The sequence below is a fragment of the Gopherus evgoodei genome, chromosome 9 (genome assembly GCF_007399415.2).
Source record: "Gopherus evgoodei ecotype Sinaloan lineage chromosome 9, rGopEvg1_v1.p, whole genome shotgun sequence".
NCBI lineage: Eukaryota > Metazoa > Chordata > Testudines > Testudinidae > Gopherus > Gopherus evgoodei.
Genome location: NC_044330.1, coordinates 46,313,235 through 46,331,581, shown reverse-complemented (window position 1 = coordinate 46,331,581; position 18,347 = coordinate 46,313,235). Strand labels below are relative to the sequence as shown.

At 41.4% G+C, this 18,347-nt stretch overlaps 1 protein-coding gene across 6 annotated transcripts in view; it reads left to right on the top strand.

Annotated features, from left to right (window-relative positions):
• YEATS2 (YEATS domain containing 2) overlaps nucleotides 1-18,347 on the top strand; it is a 73,676-nt gene that overhangs the window by 45,309 nt on the left and 10,020 nt on the right. For all 6 annotated transcript variants that reach the window (XM_030574553.1, XM_030574554.1, XM_030574556.1 and 3 more), the window contains 10 exons: nucleotides 1,493-1,635; nucleotides 3,013-3,171; nucleotides 3,903-4,076; nucleotides 7,443-7,641; nucleotides 10,315-10,449; nucleotides 10,714-10,812; nucleotides 11,766-11,877; nucleotides 13,330-13,403; nucleotides 14,754-14,833; nucleotides 15,912-16,113. In XM_030574553.1, coding sequence (XP_030430413.1) covers nucleotides 1,493-1,635; nucleotides 3,013-3,171; nucleotides 3,903-4,076; nucleotides 7,443-7,641; nucleotides 10,315-10,449; nucleotides 10,714-10,812; nucleotides 11,766-11,877; nucleotides 13,330-13,403; nucleotides 14,754-14,833; nucleotides 15,912-16,113 — 1,377 coding nt within the window. The remainder of the gene's footprint in view (nucleotides 1-1,492; nucleotides 1,636-3,012; nucleotides 3,172-3,902; nucleotides 4,077-7,442; nucleotides 7,642-10,314; nucleotides 10,450-10,713; nucleotides 10,813-11,765; nucleotides 11,878-13,329; nucleotides 13,404-14,753; nucleotides 14,834-15,911; nucleotides 16,114-18,347) is intronic.

The following is an 18,347-nucleotide window of genomic DNA, read 5'->3' as shown; positions in this document are numbered from 1 at the left end:
TTTGCAGTATGTCGTGGCTGCTATAGAAAAGCCCAATGCTTTGCATAAGCAGCCTAACAGAGATGTTGCATAATGTATATGACTCTGGAACAGTTTTGCCTAGGATACTCCCTTCAGTTTTGAAGACAAAATTAACAGAGAGAGAACAACTAGAGGGAATTGGTAACAGGCAACAAAAATGGCCAAGGAGCTCAAGGAGCCAAATTATACAGAAAGCTCAAAGGGATGACATAGGGATATCTTAGCTATGCAATGCCTAAGAGAGCCTGGTGTCGGGGAGTGGGGAGATCACCTTGACAAGTTTATGAAGGGTATTGACTAGAGCTGGTCAAAATTTTTTTAATGGAAAATAAGGGTTTTGACTAAATGAAATTTTTTTTTGCAGAAAAGTGCCTGTTTTCATTGTTAGTTTTCAAATTTTCATTGGAAAACCAACAAAAAAATCAGTTTTTGAGAGGGGTGTTTGCCCATTTTCTGATCAGCTGTGGTATTGACACCATGAAGGCAGAGGAGGAGTTTGAGTGTGATACATGAGGCTATAACCAGAAACAGTGGGATGAAGTATTTATTAAATGTCAGTGCTGAAATAGACCTTCCTAACTGAGGTGTTTTGGGCCGTGGTGTATTAATGGGAGCCCCATTGCTTGGGACTCTCAGAGCGAGGTTGGGCACAATCCTACACTGGCAGGAAAATGGACAGTATAACCTCATGGACAGTATAACCTCATAGGCCTTAGGTAAAACAAATGTCTGATTCTTTGGAAAAACAGTAACCATTTTGCCCACTTCATTGCTAGATAAGACTGAAAATAAGACTGAGTTCACGCTGCTCTCAGTGTAGGCTTAGTAAGAGTATCCAATTGCAGCCCTAGATTATTGCTCTTTGCAAAGTAATCATTGGTGAGTGCTCTGTAACGACTCTGAAATTATATTCAAACACTGGTGAAGTGTATCTGATGTAAAAGCAAAATCAGTAGCATGCAGGGTCATTGGTAGGATTTCACATATTCATAATCTATAAGAGGCTTTTGAAAGAGCTTTTAAATTGCTGGTTTGCATCTCCCTCTGACTGTAGAGACAGCAGAGCAATACAGAAAAGACTTCCGTGTGCCCACAAGCAGCCTCGATTCTTTTCAGTTTGTTCCCAGAGTGTGCTTAGGTGGGAGAGCACAATACCACCCCCAGAATCATGCTGTGCCCGCTGCATTGGAAAACTAGTGCATAGATGCTGTTCACTTACGAAGCACATGGCAGCCTGTGTTGCACAAGGCCTTTAAAGTTATGTGCACCCAGATACCTCAGCTGCTGCCTCTGTGTACCTGTTGAAGAGCTACCACAGAACCCACCCGTCTAAGGACAGACGTGCATAAAAGGGGAATGGGGTGTCATTGGAAAGAAGTGAATTTCTGTGTTGTTTCACTGTTGAAATGGTGTGGCTGCTAAGCCTCTGATGCCGAACTCTGCAGAGTCATTGTTTTGATTTTTGTTACAGGTCTCCAGTCAGGCTCTTCTACAAGTGCAGGGGGAGGAGGAGGGGGAGCAGCTGCAGCGGCAGCAGCCACTGCCCAAAGCACAAGTAGTGGCTTATCCCAGCATCTAACCTACACGTCCTACATCCTCAAACAAACACCACAGGTCAGAGTTGTACAGCATTTTAATTGATCCAGGGATAACAAGACCTTGTGCTAGCTTCTGTGATTCTGTAATAGATAAGTTTCAAATTAAGGGGGAGACCCTTCTGGGTTGCACACCCACCTCTCTGCCCTGCTGGCCACTCACTCTCTTCTCATGTCTGCAGCAGCTGACAGTATGTTCTGTGCCACTCCCCCCCTGCGAGTTGTATAGTGCAACTTGCTGCTCCCTGCGGGCTGCTGCATGATGCAGAGAACACTATTGTTGTAGCACAAGGGAATAGGAGGAGGAAAGAGAACATGCACCAGTGAATGACTCCAGGGTGCAAGCATATTCCCCAAAAATGGGGGAGGAGGGGTAGAGGAAACCTCCAGAACAGAGGTGGGGCAGGAGGGTGTTGAGGGGAACACATTGGAAGAGCTAGAGGTCAGAGAGGCAGCCCCAAGGAGGAAGAGAGAGCACTAGGGGATAATAAAAGTTGTAGGCAGGGAGAGCACTAGAGGTGGGAAGATGGAGGAGGGAGGTATTGGGGAGAAAAAGCATGGGTGAGCCATGGGAAGCAAAGCTGGGGGTGGGGGAGGAGAGACAAAGTAAAAAGCTAACAGAGAATGGACAAACAAAACAGGTGAGAGGTGGCAATTATGGAATTGTGGTATGTGGGGAAGGACTATGGGGGCCACAGGCTAGTCTGTTAGAGTAGGATCTCCAGCTGCTGTTGGGTCTAGAATGGCTTCAACTCTGCTCTAGATGTGGCCTTTGAGGAATTAATTAGGCTTCAGAGATGAAGGGAAAACTGCCCCCCACTCCTTTTCTCTCTGTCCAGCTGTCTGAACATTCAGAAGGTAAATTGTATTTGTCACAATGAATAAACTGAAGTATGTGAGGCTTATTAAATTACAGTGGACGTGTCTGAGCAGATTGGAACCTGGCTTGTGACCTTTTCTTCTGGGGTTCTCACTTCCAATGTGTCACATAATGTCTCTCTACAGGGAGATGAGAGCACTGCCTCTAGCAAGAATGTCCACTGTAAATAACTGCAAAATGCTTTTTTTTTTTTTTTTTTTTTAATAATCTTGGTGGTAGGAAGTGCTTTGAGCCCTGTGTACTCTCTCACTGCTGCAGAGAGCAAAGAGTTCCTCTAAGACCCTTTGAGGTCAGCAAACAAGATATATGGGCTTTCATATTTCTGTTAATTCCAAATGAAATCTGATTAGGTGTGCAACCTGAAGGACAAGAAATCTTTGTTTAAAATAAAATCTCAGATCACAGACAGCAGTTACAAATGTCACTGTCATGTTACTAGTGCAGAATTTAATTCTTTTCATACCATTTGATTTCCACTCAGAGAGCCTAACCTAGGTAACTTTTATTTTTGACCAGGGCACATTTTTAGTTGGTCAGCCATCTCCCCAGCATTCTGGAAAGCAGTTGACACCAGCATCAGTTGTTCAGGGCAGTGCAGGAGCTGGAGCATCTTCCACTCAAGGACAGCAGGCATTAAAAGTAATAACTGGACAGAAGACTGCTTTATTTGCCCAGGTAACTTTCAAATACCATGTTGTTCAAACTATATGTATTGTCTTGTGATGGGGGGAACAAATGAAACCACTTTTACAAAAAGTTCAGCTGTCCTTTGGATTTAGTTAGGCAAGCAACAGGTTTGGTATTTATTTCATATTTTCACTGAAACAGATTGGTTATAAAAAAAAAAAAATCTAACTAGAAGAAAAAGCTCCAACCTTAGGCTTAGCCTTTCAAAAAAAAAAAAAAAACCAAACAGAAACGATACTTGTACTGTATGTGAAATGTTATGCCAGGTTTTCAGACGGTGACCCCTGCAAATGCATAGTACAAATAATTGGACACAACATTGCACCTTGTTTTATTTGGATCCACAGGTTGAGTCTAGCAAATGTCCCATGTCTCTGCATTGTAGTCCTGCTCAGAAACTTCTTAGTAACTTAAATTGCAGGTGCAAATAAACTCAGGTTCTCTCTCTGAAAAGTAGATCCTTTTAAGGTGTCTCACGTCGGGGACCCAAAAATTGAGAGACCCATAATCACTGGGTCACTTCTGAAAAAGTAGATACTAATGTAGAAAATGAGCAGCTTATAAACAATTATCTCAAAGTTAAGCTTAGTGATCTGGCTTCAAAAACCTCTTCTTCCCTCAGAAATATTCTGATTTTTTGCTGCTCTGGTCCAAAAAGCAGATGTTTTAAAAATGACTTCATTGGAATGCTTTCCCTTAAACCGAAGTCTCTTTCAAAGGCGGCTCCTGGTGGACAGACGTCGCTGATGAAAATATCAGATGGTTCATTGAAATCGGTGCCAGCTTCCTCACAGCTCTCCAAACCCGGCACCACCGTGCTGAGAGTTTCAGGAGGGATGATCACTGCGGCCACAACCCCAGCCATGTCCCTCCCTGCAAATGGAGTTTCACAGGTGAGAAGCAGCATTGTTAGTACATGGTCACAGGAACCTATAAGTCAAAGCAAAATTTCCAGGAGACATACATACATACAAGAAATGTGCACAGGAAAGGGACGAGCATGATGTTTGGCGACACTTCTGCTCTAATTATTGTTGTCTGTGTGCTTGCATGAGTAAAGCATGAATTTGGCATGGAGTATGCTATGCATGTGGACTCCTCCTAGTTCAGTTGCTCATGACCTCTAATGGGAAGAGAAACAAACTTGGTGTTTTGTCGACGCATGTGCACTGACGTACACACCTAACCAACTTTGTGTTGGTGCAAAGATGAAAAACTTTACATTCAGATCGCTGCTGATGCAGGTGTCTATAACGATCTGTAATGTTTAGTTCCTAAACAATACAATCTTTAAGAAATGATTTTGCTGTTTTTTCCCATCAGTAACCTTTTTTTATTTAACGTTATTAGCTCTCTTGTGTTTTCTGACATCTGCTTGTGTCCTTGCCCAATTTTATGCTTTACAGGAAACTCAACTAATTTCTATTGGATTTTTTGCCATTTGGGCATATTTTGTCATTTTATCTGTGGCAGCAAAAGAGGAAGAAAACAGCACAAAGATGGACAGAAGTCATTGTAACTAATCCAGCTTCTGTTAAAACTTGCACTGCCTCTCCTTTGAGAGTTCCAGTGCTAATCATCATCTGTTCTCTATCGTGGGGTTTTCTATAATATCCATCATTGTAGTGTTTGAGCACCACACTGGTAAATTACAGCTGCATAGTGAGGTCCCCAAAAGACTGATATGGAGTGATTTTGCTCTCTTCCTTTTGTAGGTTCTAGGGATATATAGGTTGAATGTATCTATTTTTGAAATATAGAATAAATCCAGTCATGATGGAAAGGGTTTGTCAAAAAGAAGGATCTTGCAGCATGCCCTGAAAAAGGTCAGACTTTGGATTACTCTCCTTTCAAGTACACATACTGACTGTGAGTGAGAAGAGACAGGAAGTTGCAAAGTGCTTAAAGGTCTCTATACAACAGGGCAACAAAAAAACAGAAGCTATGACTTAAGTATTGGTCTTCTGAGATCCTTGACTCGCTATGAGCTTTTTGGTCTCTACTCTGTTGTGAACAGATGTCCTTGAGGGGGAAAGCTTGCAAGGTCTATGGTCCTGTGAATTTGGCAGCATTTGAAGTTTGACCCTTCTGTTTGTCCCTAAGTAAAGTGATAACAATGCAGCCCTGTCAAGAGAGGCATCCCATAGTGGCACAATGAGCCTGAAATAAGGCATTTAAATTCCAAAAGTGTTGGGAAAGAGATGACCGAACATTTTGGGGTTCCCTCTGGACTTTCTCAAGTATGTGTGGTCCACTGCCAGTTATATTCTAATTTATGTAGTGTAAACACTGCTGGTCAAAATTTCAAAAACACTTAGGTCCTATTTTAAAAAATGACTGAGGCATTTAGGAGCCTAGATCTCACTGAAAGTCTTTGGGACTCAAGTTTCTGACTGCCTGAGTCATTTTTGAAAATGAGACTTAGCTATCTAAATCACTTAGGTGCTTCTGAAAATTTTACTCTACATCTTTTTTATTCTTCTTTCAGTCCTGCTGAAATTATAGTACTTGTGCTAAGAAGGACACTTAAACCTGTCCTAATATGGTCCTGTCAGGAAAATAAACTTTAACCCTTCTATTCACTCGTCCCTTACGCTCCCATTCCCATTGTGTACTACATGATATAGCCAAGTAGGTGGAACCCCAGTAACATCAAATCTGAAGCAAAAATTGGCAGTGATAACTCTGGCCAGGGGAAGAATAGGGAGATATTTGGCAAGCTTAGTGAAAGAGACACAATCAATTGGCAATCAAGTCAGTTTAAAAAAAAAAAAAAAAGTTGAGTAGTAACTCCTCACCTGCCCCTGAGCCGAGACCTCTGCCATTTTATAGTTTAGTTTTGTGTGTGTGTGTGTGTGTGTGTGTGTGTGTGTGTGTGTGTGTGTGTGTGTGTGTTTTGAATCTCATTTTCTATTGTTTAAAAGGATTTTTCTCTTCTGTCTTGCTGTGTGAAAGATCCACACAAACAAGGCAAACTAACTTCACAAAGGAGTGAAACTGGCCATAGGCAAAGTGTTGTCAAATGCACAAAGAAAAAGCTATATGTTTTTCCTCTAATCTTTCAGTTATAATAATCTTAGGTGTCACTCTCCACCTTTGCTAGACTCACATTCACAACACCACCCACAGTTTGTCTCCAAAAGGAAGAAGAGCCGGAGACTCTATGAAGTCCCGCTAAGGACTGTGCTGTTGCCCGTCTATTTTACACTGAAGCTGCTCAGATACTGTGGTGAATGGTGGCAGTACAAAACGCTAAGATCACGAAAGGAACAAATCACACTTCTATCTGAATTTCTTTACCCACAATTAAGTTACCAGTGTCCCTTTTTAAATGAGTCACCTGCCTGAACCATGTACTGTTGCTAAGATGTGGATAAAACATTAACAAAACCATTATCTGTCATTTGAGCCAGTGGAGGCAGCTATAAGATGTAACTGACAAAATGTGTTCCCTTTCTCTACTGATAGCTCTAAAGCAGTGGTTCTCAACCTTTCCAGACGACTGTACCACTTTCAGGAGGCTGATTTGTCTTGTGTACCCCAAGTTTCACCTCACTTAAAAACTACGAGCTCACAAACTCAGAAATAAAATAACAAGTATCACAGCCACACTGTTACTGAAAAATGCCTGACTTTCTCGTTTTTACCATATAATTAAATCATGACCCCCAGCTTGAGAAACACTGGTATAGAGCAATATACAGTCATTGTCTGCATGAAATTCTAGTTTGTACTGACTTCGCTAGTGCCTAGTGCAAATACCTAGATGAGTTGATGTACCCCTGAATGACCTCTGTGTACCTCCAGAGGTACGCATACGCCTAATTGAGAACCACTGCTCTAGAGTTCTGAGTAGCTGTGAAATATTCAAGATTCTTGTCAGCTTATTTGCTGTGCTAACTCATCTCAACAAGGAAGTAAACCTCCTGCGTGAATAGCGGACTTGGTTCCTGAGAACATTGTTTGTGAAGTTCCAGTAGCAGCACAGTAGTTCTTATGTGGATGGTCTGTTTCATTCCTGCTCAGAACTCCAGGGCAGTTGCAGGGAAACTGACCCGAAATGCATATGTTTTGGAAATATTTTTAAGAGCTTTGCTTTGCATGATAGTTACCTAAAGACAGTAGGCTTGTGGATAGGTATATATGCAGTTGCTTTTATTTCTCTTAAATGCTCCTCTCTAGCAATATGACAAATTGTTTTAAATGCTCAGTAAAATAAAAAGGAATTTGACACTGTCACGTCTCTCCCTTTAATACAGCAAGTGGATGGTGCAGGTTCCAGTTCATCTTCCACTGTGGGTCCTGTGGCAAAGACATCAGGACAGCAACACCAAATTTGTATAAACCAGGGGCAGTCTGGTTCATCAGTAGCTAATAAAACTGCTACTTCTACTGTTGTAAGTGCTGCTTCCTTGATGACTACGCCAACCCCTGTTTCTGGCAAAGCTGCTGTATCAGGTAATAAACTTCCTTTCTGCCTTTTTGTTACTAAAATTTCGACTTGGACTATAACTCCTTCAGATACCTTGTACAGTAAACAGTAGAATTCAGAGCACTTGCCTTTTTGAGTACTTACCAGAAAATTACCTGTAGATTTTAGCAATTTCCTCTATTTTCTAAAACTTGTCTTAGTAAAATGACTTTTTGATTAACAGAAAGAAGGTTGCAAAAAGAACAATTTGAAATTTGACTTCTTAGGTCATTTGCATGTTGAGTGTTTCTGGTTAGAGTAATGACTTTAGTGGTTAGTGAGGAATCTCAGTTTGGATGCCAAGTTTACTTTCTTTTTACAAAGATGCATCCCATTTGTCCAAGTACATGGTTGTATCAAAGGGAAAACACTAACGAGATTTGAACGCTGATACTGCAAACATAGGACAGTTTGTAGCCAGACCATCAGTTCACTACCTTCGGCTTGTATTTCCTTGGTTTAGTAATTCAGTTAGTCCTAAATGCAAAACATTTCAGGAGACAATTTTTTTCTTATGCATCCCAGCACATTTAAGATAGTTTCATTTTATTTAAAAAAATATGTAAACTGACAGTTTTGTGCGTTCTTAGTTGAACTCCAATTACCATCCAAATGCAGCTTTACGCTAATCCTAATTAAAAAGAAAACTGTCATCTAGTAAATAAGGAAGGAGTCATTCACCATTTTCTAATGTTAAAAAATGTGTTCTAAGCTAGAGAATTGCTTAAATAAACATGTATTGATATAGTGTATTCTCCTGGTTAGCAGACAGAAATATCGACTTTTTAATGTAAAAGCTATACTTAGTTTCAAATCAACATGTTTTAATGATTATTCCAACCAATGAGAATGGACTTCTCTTCAGGAAAATTCAAATGAAAAACAAGAATTGAATTATTTAAATCAAGGTTTCCTGCTTGCTTACTTAAATCATGATTAAAATGATAACTTAAATCAATCCCCCTTGTAAATATGCTATATGCTTTTATTAGCTTTGCTTCTGAAGGCAGTTAGTATTTATTGTTAAGGGGCTTAGGGAGACCCAGGTTCAGGTCCATTCACTACAAACTTCCTGCCTGACCCTGGGCAAGTCACATAGTCTCTCTCTGTCTTAGTTCCCCATCTGTATAATGGTGATAATAGCACACCCCTGCCGCACAGGGATGTTTTGAGGAAGACTCTCATAGACTCATAGACTCTAGGACTGGAAGGAACCTCGAGAGGTCATCGAGTCCAGTCCCCTGCCCTCATGGCAGGACCAAATACTGTCTAGACCATCCCTAATAGACATTTATCTAACCTACTCTTAAATATCTCCAGAGATGGAGATTCCACAACTTCCCTAGGCAATCTATTCCAGTGTTTAACTACCCTGACAGTTAGGAACTTTTTCCTAATGTCCAACCTAAATCTCCCTTGCTGCAGTTTAAGCCCGTTGCTTCTTGTTCTATCATTGGAGGCTAAGGTGAACGAGTTTTCTCCCTCCTCCTGATGACGCCCTTTTAGATACCTGAAAACTGCTATCATGTCCCCTCTCAGTCTTCTCTTTTTCAAACTAAACAAACCCAATTCCTTCAGCCTTCCTTCATAGGTCATGTTCTCAAGACCTGTAATCATTCTTGTTGCTCTTCTCTGGACCCTCTCCAATTTCTCCACATCTTTCTTGAAATGCGGTGCCCAGAACTGGACACAATACTCCAGTTGAGGCCTAACCAGCGCAAAGTAAAGCGGAAGAATGACTTCTCGTGTCTTGTTTACAACACACCTGTTAATGCATCCCAGAATCACGTTTGCTTTTTTTGCAACAGTATCACACTGTTGACTCATATTAAGCTTGTGGTCTACTATGACCCCTAGATCTCTTTCTGCCATACTCCTTCCTAGACAGTCTCTTCCCATTCTGTATGTGTGAAACTGATTATTCCTTCCTAAGTGGAGCACTTTGCATTTATCTTTATTGAACTTCATCCTGTTTACCTCAGACCATTTCTCCAATTTGTCCAGATCATTTTGAATTTTGAACCTGTCCTCCAAAGCAGTTGCAATCCCTCCCAGTTTGGTATCATCTGCAAACTTAATAAGCGTACTTTCTATGCCAACATCTAAATCGTTGATGAAGATATTGAACAGAGCCGGTCCCAAAACAGACCCCTGCGGAACGCCACTTGTTATACCTTTCCAGCACTCTGATGTGCTCAGGTCTACTGTAATAGGAGCTATATTGGTAGAACCTAGTTTACTTCATTTACAGGTTACATTTATCAGATCCCTAAGGATAAGTTCAGGAAACGTGTAAGTCAAGACTTTTTTGTCTTATTCTGACAAGAGTCTTTTGTTTTGAGTATCTGGCCGTGTTCTTTTAAAACTCTAAGTATTAACACAACACCTCAGTCTCTGTTTAAGATTACTGTATTCTTTCTAAATCTTACCTCACAAATATCAAAGCCCTGTGCAATATAGTTATATAATGTGTCAGAGTGTGTTGGCAGCCATCCAACTCAACAAAAAACTTGTTTAACAATTCAGTGTGAGCGTGGGCTTGCTAAGAGGATAGCAAAGCTTAGCTTAAATCACCTTATTTCGTGCAGAAAGGGAGAGAAATAGTAGGGGATAGACTGAACTAAGCATTATCTAATGTGTCTCTTTCCCCCTTCTTTTAGGATTGTTAAAGATCCACTCAAACCAGTCTAGTAGTCCCCAGCAGGCTGTGCTGACAGTACCTAGCCAGATCAAACAGCTCAGCGTAAATACAGCACCTGGAGGTGTTCAGACTATACTGATGCCTGTGAACAAAGGTAAATGCAGCAGCATTAGATGGTGTTTGACGTAGCAAAGAGCGCAGCCATTCTTGCCATACAACAATACAAGGTTTATAAATACCCAAGAAGAAAGCATGTAGTGGGTTTCAGTTGTTCCCAAGCTCTCATGTTGCACATACAATATAACTTGCTATTGAGGGTTAATAAAACTATCCGTCCAAAAAAAAGGGTGACGCATTAACTGGGAAGAGTATTTAGAAGTATGCAACAAATCTTTTTTTTTTTCCTGTTGTCTTTCAGTGATACAGTCGCTGTCTACCAGCAAAGTGTCTGCTGCGACTGCTGTAACTTCAGCCAGTACGGTTGTACCCATCTCCTCCACAGCATCTGTCACTAAAGGTAAAAAAAATGAATTTATCACTTGTCAGTAGCACTCTCAAAGAAACCAATTGTGCATGAATGAACATGGCTGCCATATGGAAGTGTTCTGACCCTGTTAATAGATCCCATTGTGTTTGGTTCTGTTTTCTACTGTGTCCATCAATTAAGTTGTTACAGGAATAGAATCTGGGGGTTGGAAAAGTGAACAAAGATGCTATGCCCACAGCGTAGTCCATGGGACAGACATGTACAGAAGAGCATAAAAAAACTTAAAGGAGGATACTTTGGAAGGTTCCCATAGGTAGTAAAACTTGCATGGTGCCAACCCACCACTGTGGAAACGTATGCAGTGCTACACTATTCATAGCAGTGTGTGTTAATCAAAGTATGAGCGCTGCCCTAAGAATGGTAATTCAGTGGTGGGATCATTGGGCTGTGTTTTGCAGCAGCACTAAATGTCAATGGCTGTGTGATCCCAGGCCTTGCAATTGACAGCTGCAAGCAGTTCAATTGAAATTGGATCATCCTCCACAAAACCCACAAGCACCTGATGCTCCAGACATGAATATTTCTTACAAGAAGACAACTAAGTGTTTTTGGGTATGGAGTGAAGTTATTTCAGTGGTTCTCCCTCCACTGGATGAATGATGAATTGCCAGCAGGGCAGCGTTGGATTGTGCTGAAAGTGTAGAATACACAATCAAGGTGGGGTTGCAAGGTGCGGGGAGAGCTCATCCACACACGCATAGGTTGACTTTATTCCCTGTTTAGTACTGGTCTTTGGAATGTGGATGTGGGTATTTCAGGCAGTTTTAATCATTCTTTCCCCCCTCCCTCCTGCTCCCAAATAGAGCCAGTCTGATCAAATGCATAGCACTAGTTTTACTGCACTCTGCTGAGTTTTATCAGTTTCCCCAGCTGACTATCAACAAGTCTGTCATTTTAAAAATTTGTTCTGTGTTTCTCTGAAGTTAAGATGGAGCCTGATTCAGCGGGACAGAACTGCAACTCTCTGGTCTCCCAAGATGGTCAAACAGCAGTAAAAACAGAAGAGAGCTCAGAACTCGGAAATTACATTATCAAGTAATTGTTCTGTCTTGTCTAAAGAGCTATGTAGTTTAGTTTTGGGGCAGGTTGTAGGACAGTACACAACAATATCAGAACACTGGCTGAGGAATCGAGTGATTAAAATCTGACAGACACTGATACATTCTGTAGAATACTATAATCTAGATAGTCTGTTGGTTGACATTCATTTTCAGACCTCAGTTACATCCATATCTCCAGGATGTAGTATTAAAATACTGATTTTGTGAATGGGCTTGTACTCGGAACAGCTAAAGATGAAGTTGTTTAATGGTGCTTAATCATTTTTGGGATTTGCTAAACATTTGAATCTTATATCATCTATTCACTCATAATTCCCACTGCAGTTGCGTGTTCTGATCAGTGCCGGGCTATGGTCCTTGAAATACAGCTGAAAATAATTGGGGAAGGGAAAATTTGATCCTCCCTCAACTTCTTTTTCTTTTGTAAACTCTGTGCATGTGTGTTACCTCTCTGTATGTTTGTCTGGTTATGAATGTTATTACTCACATATGGCTGTAATTGTCAAGAGATCTTTCCACATTCTAACTTGGGAGAGGGCCTGAGGATGTGGTACCTGATCCCTTGTGTCTTAACAGCATTTACACTTCTGACATTGTGGAAGAATCTGAATACTTCTTTGTGATGCCATCACGAGTGCTTTTTGGAAGTTCTTCACCCAGAGCTTTACCAGCAAAATAACTTTCTGTAGAAATCCCTGAACGTAGGAGATATCTCCTCTGCTCACAATCCTGTCAATAACTTACATTTTCCTGTTACCATTTTTTAAAATGTCATAGTACACTCTTACTCTGGTGGAGACTTCTATAGGGATGCCTATATATAAATCAATCAGAAGCCAATATGCTCTTTGAATTTCACCAGTTGGTCTTAAATAACTTCAAGGAAATACTAGGGAAAGGTGTTTGGGGTTTTGGGAGTTTTTTTGTTTTTAATTTTACTGGTTAAGTTTGTACCTCACATCCTAGTGTTGATCATCATGTGCCTGATGTCCCTTGTCTTTCATTGTAATAAAGCAGTGTAGAAGAGGGATATGAGGACCAGCAGCATCGAGGAGTTTTATAAAGTATAAATCTTGCAATACTGTTAGCACATTCCTGCTGTGAGAACTTACAGAAATAGCATCTTGCTATCAGACATATTTGAAGCAATGGTGTCATACAGCTCCTGTACTGTTAGTAGACATTGCTTAGGCATTACTGCCAGGCCAGCTCCTGAGATTCCATCCCGGCAGGATGCAAACCAAAAAGACACAATGACCTGTTTGAGTCCTGATCCTGGTGGGTGGAACTTTATGCCCACATTGAGACGCCATTTGTTGATTTCAGTGGGACTTTTTTTTTAAATTGATAAGGATGTTAGAATCCTGTAGATCTGATTTATCTCTTCTAAAAAGTAATTACTCTTCACTGTGATCTTTCTTTGCAGCATAGAACATTTGGAGAATGTCCAGCAACTTTTAACAGCGATAGTGAAGAAAGTTCCATTAATTGCTGAGAAAAGTAAGATCTGTGTGAAAACAGTTTGTTATTCTGATAGCACCAAAGATATGCATGGCACTCTGCAGCTGGGAAAATTACACAAAACAGAATGAAGTGAAACCCATGTCCCAGAAAGCTTCCTTTTGGGGTTTGTTGGTAGCAAAATACTTAGGAATCTAAATCAGCCAAGTCCTGCCAACAAGATGGGTTGCTGTTGGCAGTTACTGAGGGCCAGTCTAAACTACAGCTGTAAATCGACCTAAGTTATGCTACTCCAGTTTCGTAAATTACGTGACTGAAGTAAACGTAACTCAGGTCAACTTACTGCGGTGTCAACACCGTGTTGTGTCAATGGGAGATGTGCTCTCCCTGACTTCCCTTACGCTTCTCGGGGAGTTGGAGTACAGGAGTCAACGAGAGTGCGCTCTGTCCTCAACTTAGTGAGTCTTCACCTGCCCCACTAAATCGACACCACTTCATCGATCGCAGCACTGCCGATCAAGCCATAAGTATAGACAAGCCCTAACATTCATTGTCTTGCGTGTATGAGAGAGATAGGGTAGTTTGCACTAGAATATTGGTACTTATCTAACCAGCGATGGCAACTTTTAGGCAACCATCAGTCTGTTTTCATCTGTCATTGGTTAGGAAAAGATCCTTTTTAATTGCACACCCACATACCACCCATATATGTGGTTGGGAAACATACTGCTACTGATGTTTCCCTAGTAACGAATATACTTCAGTGAGGAGAAGCTGCTGGAAACTGGTTAGGACAGACTGAATAAAATCAGTAACATGAGCAAAATGGAGGTAGTAGGTTGTGCAGTAAAGCTTTCAGTGCTTCTTATTTTAGGAGTCCTATATAACACTCACAGATCTGCTGATTGGGCGTTAATACCCTCCTAAATTTGTGCCGGTGAAAACTTCTTGAGATGTCCTTTGCTTTGTTTCATTTTCTATTTAATGTTTATATTTCTAATTGTTAGCCAAATAAGTGTTTTCAGAAGGAAATTACGGCTACTTTTGACAATAGCAAAGCGCTACTGAACTTCTTCAGTCATGTTTTGTCTTTTGGGAATTTAAAACATGGTTGTTAGGCTGACACATGTGATACCTTGACAAAGAGAGAGAGTGATTGTACAAATAAGAACGTATGTGCTGCGCACAGGAAATGCACACACTCTTTGTAAGAGAATAGAATTCTTTATGCTGTGGGGACTGCACACAGAGAACCCATTTTTCCCATTCTCCCCACCAAGCACAGTGTATCCAACAAAAACCTATTTGAAGTTTTCAGAAATTGCCAGCAGCAAAGATTTTATAGTTATTAAAATTTAACTCCAGTTTTTTTGGCTGTGTGCTCTTTAGGTGAAGATGTCAGTTCTTTCCGTGCCAGTTCAGTGGAACAATACTACAGCTGGAATATTGGAAAACGAAGAGCAGCTGAGGTAATCCGTTCTTTACATGTTTGATGAGCACTGGTGATTAAAACTGGGGAAACTTCAGCATGGTGAAACCTGGAGCCACTCCAAAGTTCTCAGCTATGACAAAAAGCACTCTGATATATTAGAAATGGAGGCATGTTTCACAGTAATATGCACTGGCTTCTTTCCATGTAGTACCCCAATTTACTGTTGCAGAATAAATTAAATTTAAATAACCTTAAAGTTCAATTTTCAGTTGCTTCAACTTAAAATCTTTTTGGAATATTTTTAAATTGCTGGGCTGTACAGTGTTTGCATAGCCTCCTTCTTACACATTGTTCCATATGCCATCGTGGGGCATAATATTGTCTCTAATTTCCCCCAATATATTTTCACTATGTTCCCTATCCCCGCATTTGCCTTTCTATTATAATTGCTCTGTGTCGTGTTCACTCTTTTTGTGGAAGGACTGAGTGAGATCTGGCCTCAGGCAGAGCCATTATTGAACTAGATTCTTATTTCATTGTGGAGAAATATTTTGTGTAATTGTTTTGGAGCTATTTTTATGGTGTTGCAGTTGCATTTTCCTTAATTTTCCATAATTTTTCTCCCTTGTTGCTTTGTGAAGGACCTGTATAGGAAACACTGAGGCTGACTAGATGCAGTTCGGTTCTGGTGCACAAAATTAAACAAGCTGCAAAACAGTAGAGATACATATTTCCCTCTAATAGCTTTCAGTTACTGTAATCATAGCTGTTGCTTATAACAATAGAAGGCTGAAGTTCAGACAGAAGTGTGATTATGTTGACTATGTACCTAACTTATCCTCTGTGAAGTAGAGATCTTTTAGTTTGACACAGATGGTGGAAACAGAAGCAGAGTTTAAATTACCTGTCCAAGGCTACAGAATGACTCAGAATCAGGACCACCAATCCATGCTCATTCTTCCAGGTCGTGCTGCTTTCTGAGGAAGTACCTGGTGTAGTTGCAGTCTCCATGTTCTTAGGACCCTGCATTACTGCACTTGGCCGTGTTCTGGTCTCCTGGAACTCAAACATAAAACACCTCAGCTAAACAAAGCTCTCACTTTGATTTCCCACAGTGGCAGCGAGCAATGACTGTGAGAAAAATCCTACAAGAAATCATAGAGAAGCATCCCAGATTTCACAACATCAGCCCCCTGAAAACCAAGCATGTGGTACATTGGTGTCGATGCCACGGCTACACTCCGCCTGACCCTGAAGCCCTAAGGAACGAGGAAGATTCAATAGAAGATGTCCTGACTCAAATAGACAGTGAGCCAGGTGAGCATTTAAGGGAGGCCAGCTCCAGTGCCCCTTACCCCTAAAAGACATTGCCTGTTAAACAACCCCCATCTCTCTCCCACTTTATTCTCCAGTACATTCTTGAAGCTATTTTCACTCTGTTGGAATTGCAGAAATTAGAGATCAGAAAGGCCTAATAGTACATCTACCTGTTCCTCCTACCAACCAAATTGTTCCTTACTGTTTGTTTTCAATGCTTTGTGCAGCCTAGTTGTTGACATTACAGTAGCATGGAGAGGCCCCAGCCAATGTCAGGATTCCATTGAACTAGATCCTGTACCAGCACAAAGTGAAAGACAGTCCCTACCCCCAAGGAGTTTACAGTCTAAGACAAAGTGGGGGAATGCTGGGGCGTCCATCGCTGCATTGTGGATAATATTCCACAGCTGAACACATTTCACTGTCAGGAATCTTCTCCCTACAACTGAGCAAAATTTCCTTTTTTTGAATTTCATACTACTCTTTTCCATGCTGCTCCTTTGTAACATTTTCAAATAATCCCACTCCTAAAGCTGATTCCTCCCCATTCTGATCTTACAATTTTATTGATCTGTGAAAAGACTGATCCTGGGTTGCGCCCCTGGCAATGCATTGTGCTGGATCGGGTATGCCTGGCTAAGTGCAGCTGAGACCTCTAACCTCGTTCATGATCAGGCATGTTACAGAAGTGATGTGCTTGTGGAATAAAGGGAGTAGAGACTGAAGGGTCTTCAGATTTATCTTTGCTTTTTGATCACTTCCTCTTGGCCAGCATGATTCTGGGATAGTAGTCTGAGGATGTTAGACCTTACTGGTTCTGCCTTCCAGAATGGAGCATGCTTTTCCAACATGGACTGAGTGAGACACACAGTTACAGTGGGCCAGGGAAGAGGGAGCTGTCCAAAAATTAGTGAAACAATAGACTGTTATTTGACATTAAGAGCAAGGATGCAACCAATGGTGGCAAGACAAATAGTGAAATTGAGTGTTAATAAATCTTTATACTCTTCTCCCTCAGCAGACTGCAAGCTCTGCATATCAGAGCCAGCTCTCTTGGTTTAAAGAAACTCCATGGAGGGTTTTAATTTGCATAATTAGACTCTGTGTCTTTGAGAGGAGATTTGTTCAGAGCATGGGAGGTTGTTCTGCTGCTGGAAAATAAACCTAGGGTGAGAGTATGAAACTGGCCTAACTCAGGAGATGCCTCGGGGAGAGGAACTGCTTACACCTGCACAGAAATCAGCCTTCCACCTCTCTGCCACCAGGCTGTCCATAACCACTGGACGGCCCCCTAGTGGGACTTAACTGCTTGGATTTTACACCACAAATACCACTTGTGAAGATAAAATACCAGCTGTCATGGGCACAGGAGTAAGTGCACATCTGTCCTTTTCATGGACTCCAAGCACAGCCCCTGCAGTGTCAGGCCTCAGGCCTTTACCTCTCTATCATGGAATTCTGCAGTTCTCTCACTCTCAACCCCAGGCCCTGGGGTACAGTGTGTATCAGCTATGCTTGTCTGGCAGGTCCAACTGGGATCAGACACCATGGTTCTTCCCTTTGGGAGTCTGTGACTAGTGGTATACAGTGACCAGGACAGCCTTCTCAAAACCAGCGTATTGTTTATTTTAACATTAGGACGAAGCATTAGAGAGTGTTCAGAGTCCACGTGTGTCTATTTTACCTCACAGCTTACCATCCTGATGGTAGCTTGGGCAGGCCTAACTTCTTCAGACACCCCCACAGAGCCTGCATGTCAGTCTGATCCCCCAAAACAACACCCCAGCAGCTGTCTTCTATTGAGAGTGAGTCCCTTTTAATCCAGCCACAGTTCCTTTGCTCTTGTCAGCTCTCAGGCTTTGGTCGTACTTATCAAAACCAGTTTGGTAGGATCAGCAGGAGGTTGAGACACTTCTCAGAATAGGGGTAGTCAATTGGCGAACCGTGGGCCCAATCTGGACCGACAGATGCTTTTGAATGGATCACAAAATCTTTTTATTTCCTTGCTCTTACTTTTATTATTATTGTGGTGTGAAAAATATTTCTGTAGAGTCTGGACCTTGACAATATCTTGACTAAGAAATTTGGATCTTGACAAAAAATAATTGACTATGCCTGCCTCGGAGACTGGCTCTGCCATTGTTCCTGTGATAGTCCTCAAGCCTTTGCAGCTTGGCAGGTGTATCTTGAACAGTTCTTCTTCCCATCCTGCTTGTTTTTCCTTACTGCCTGCT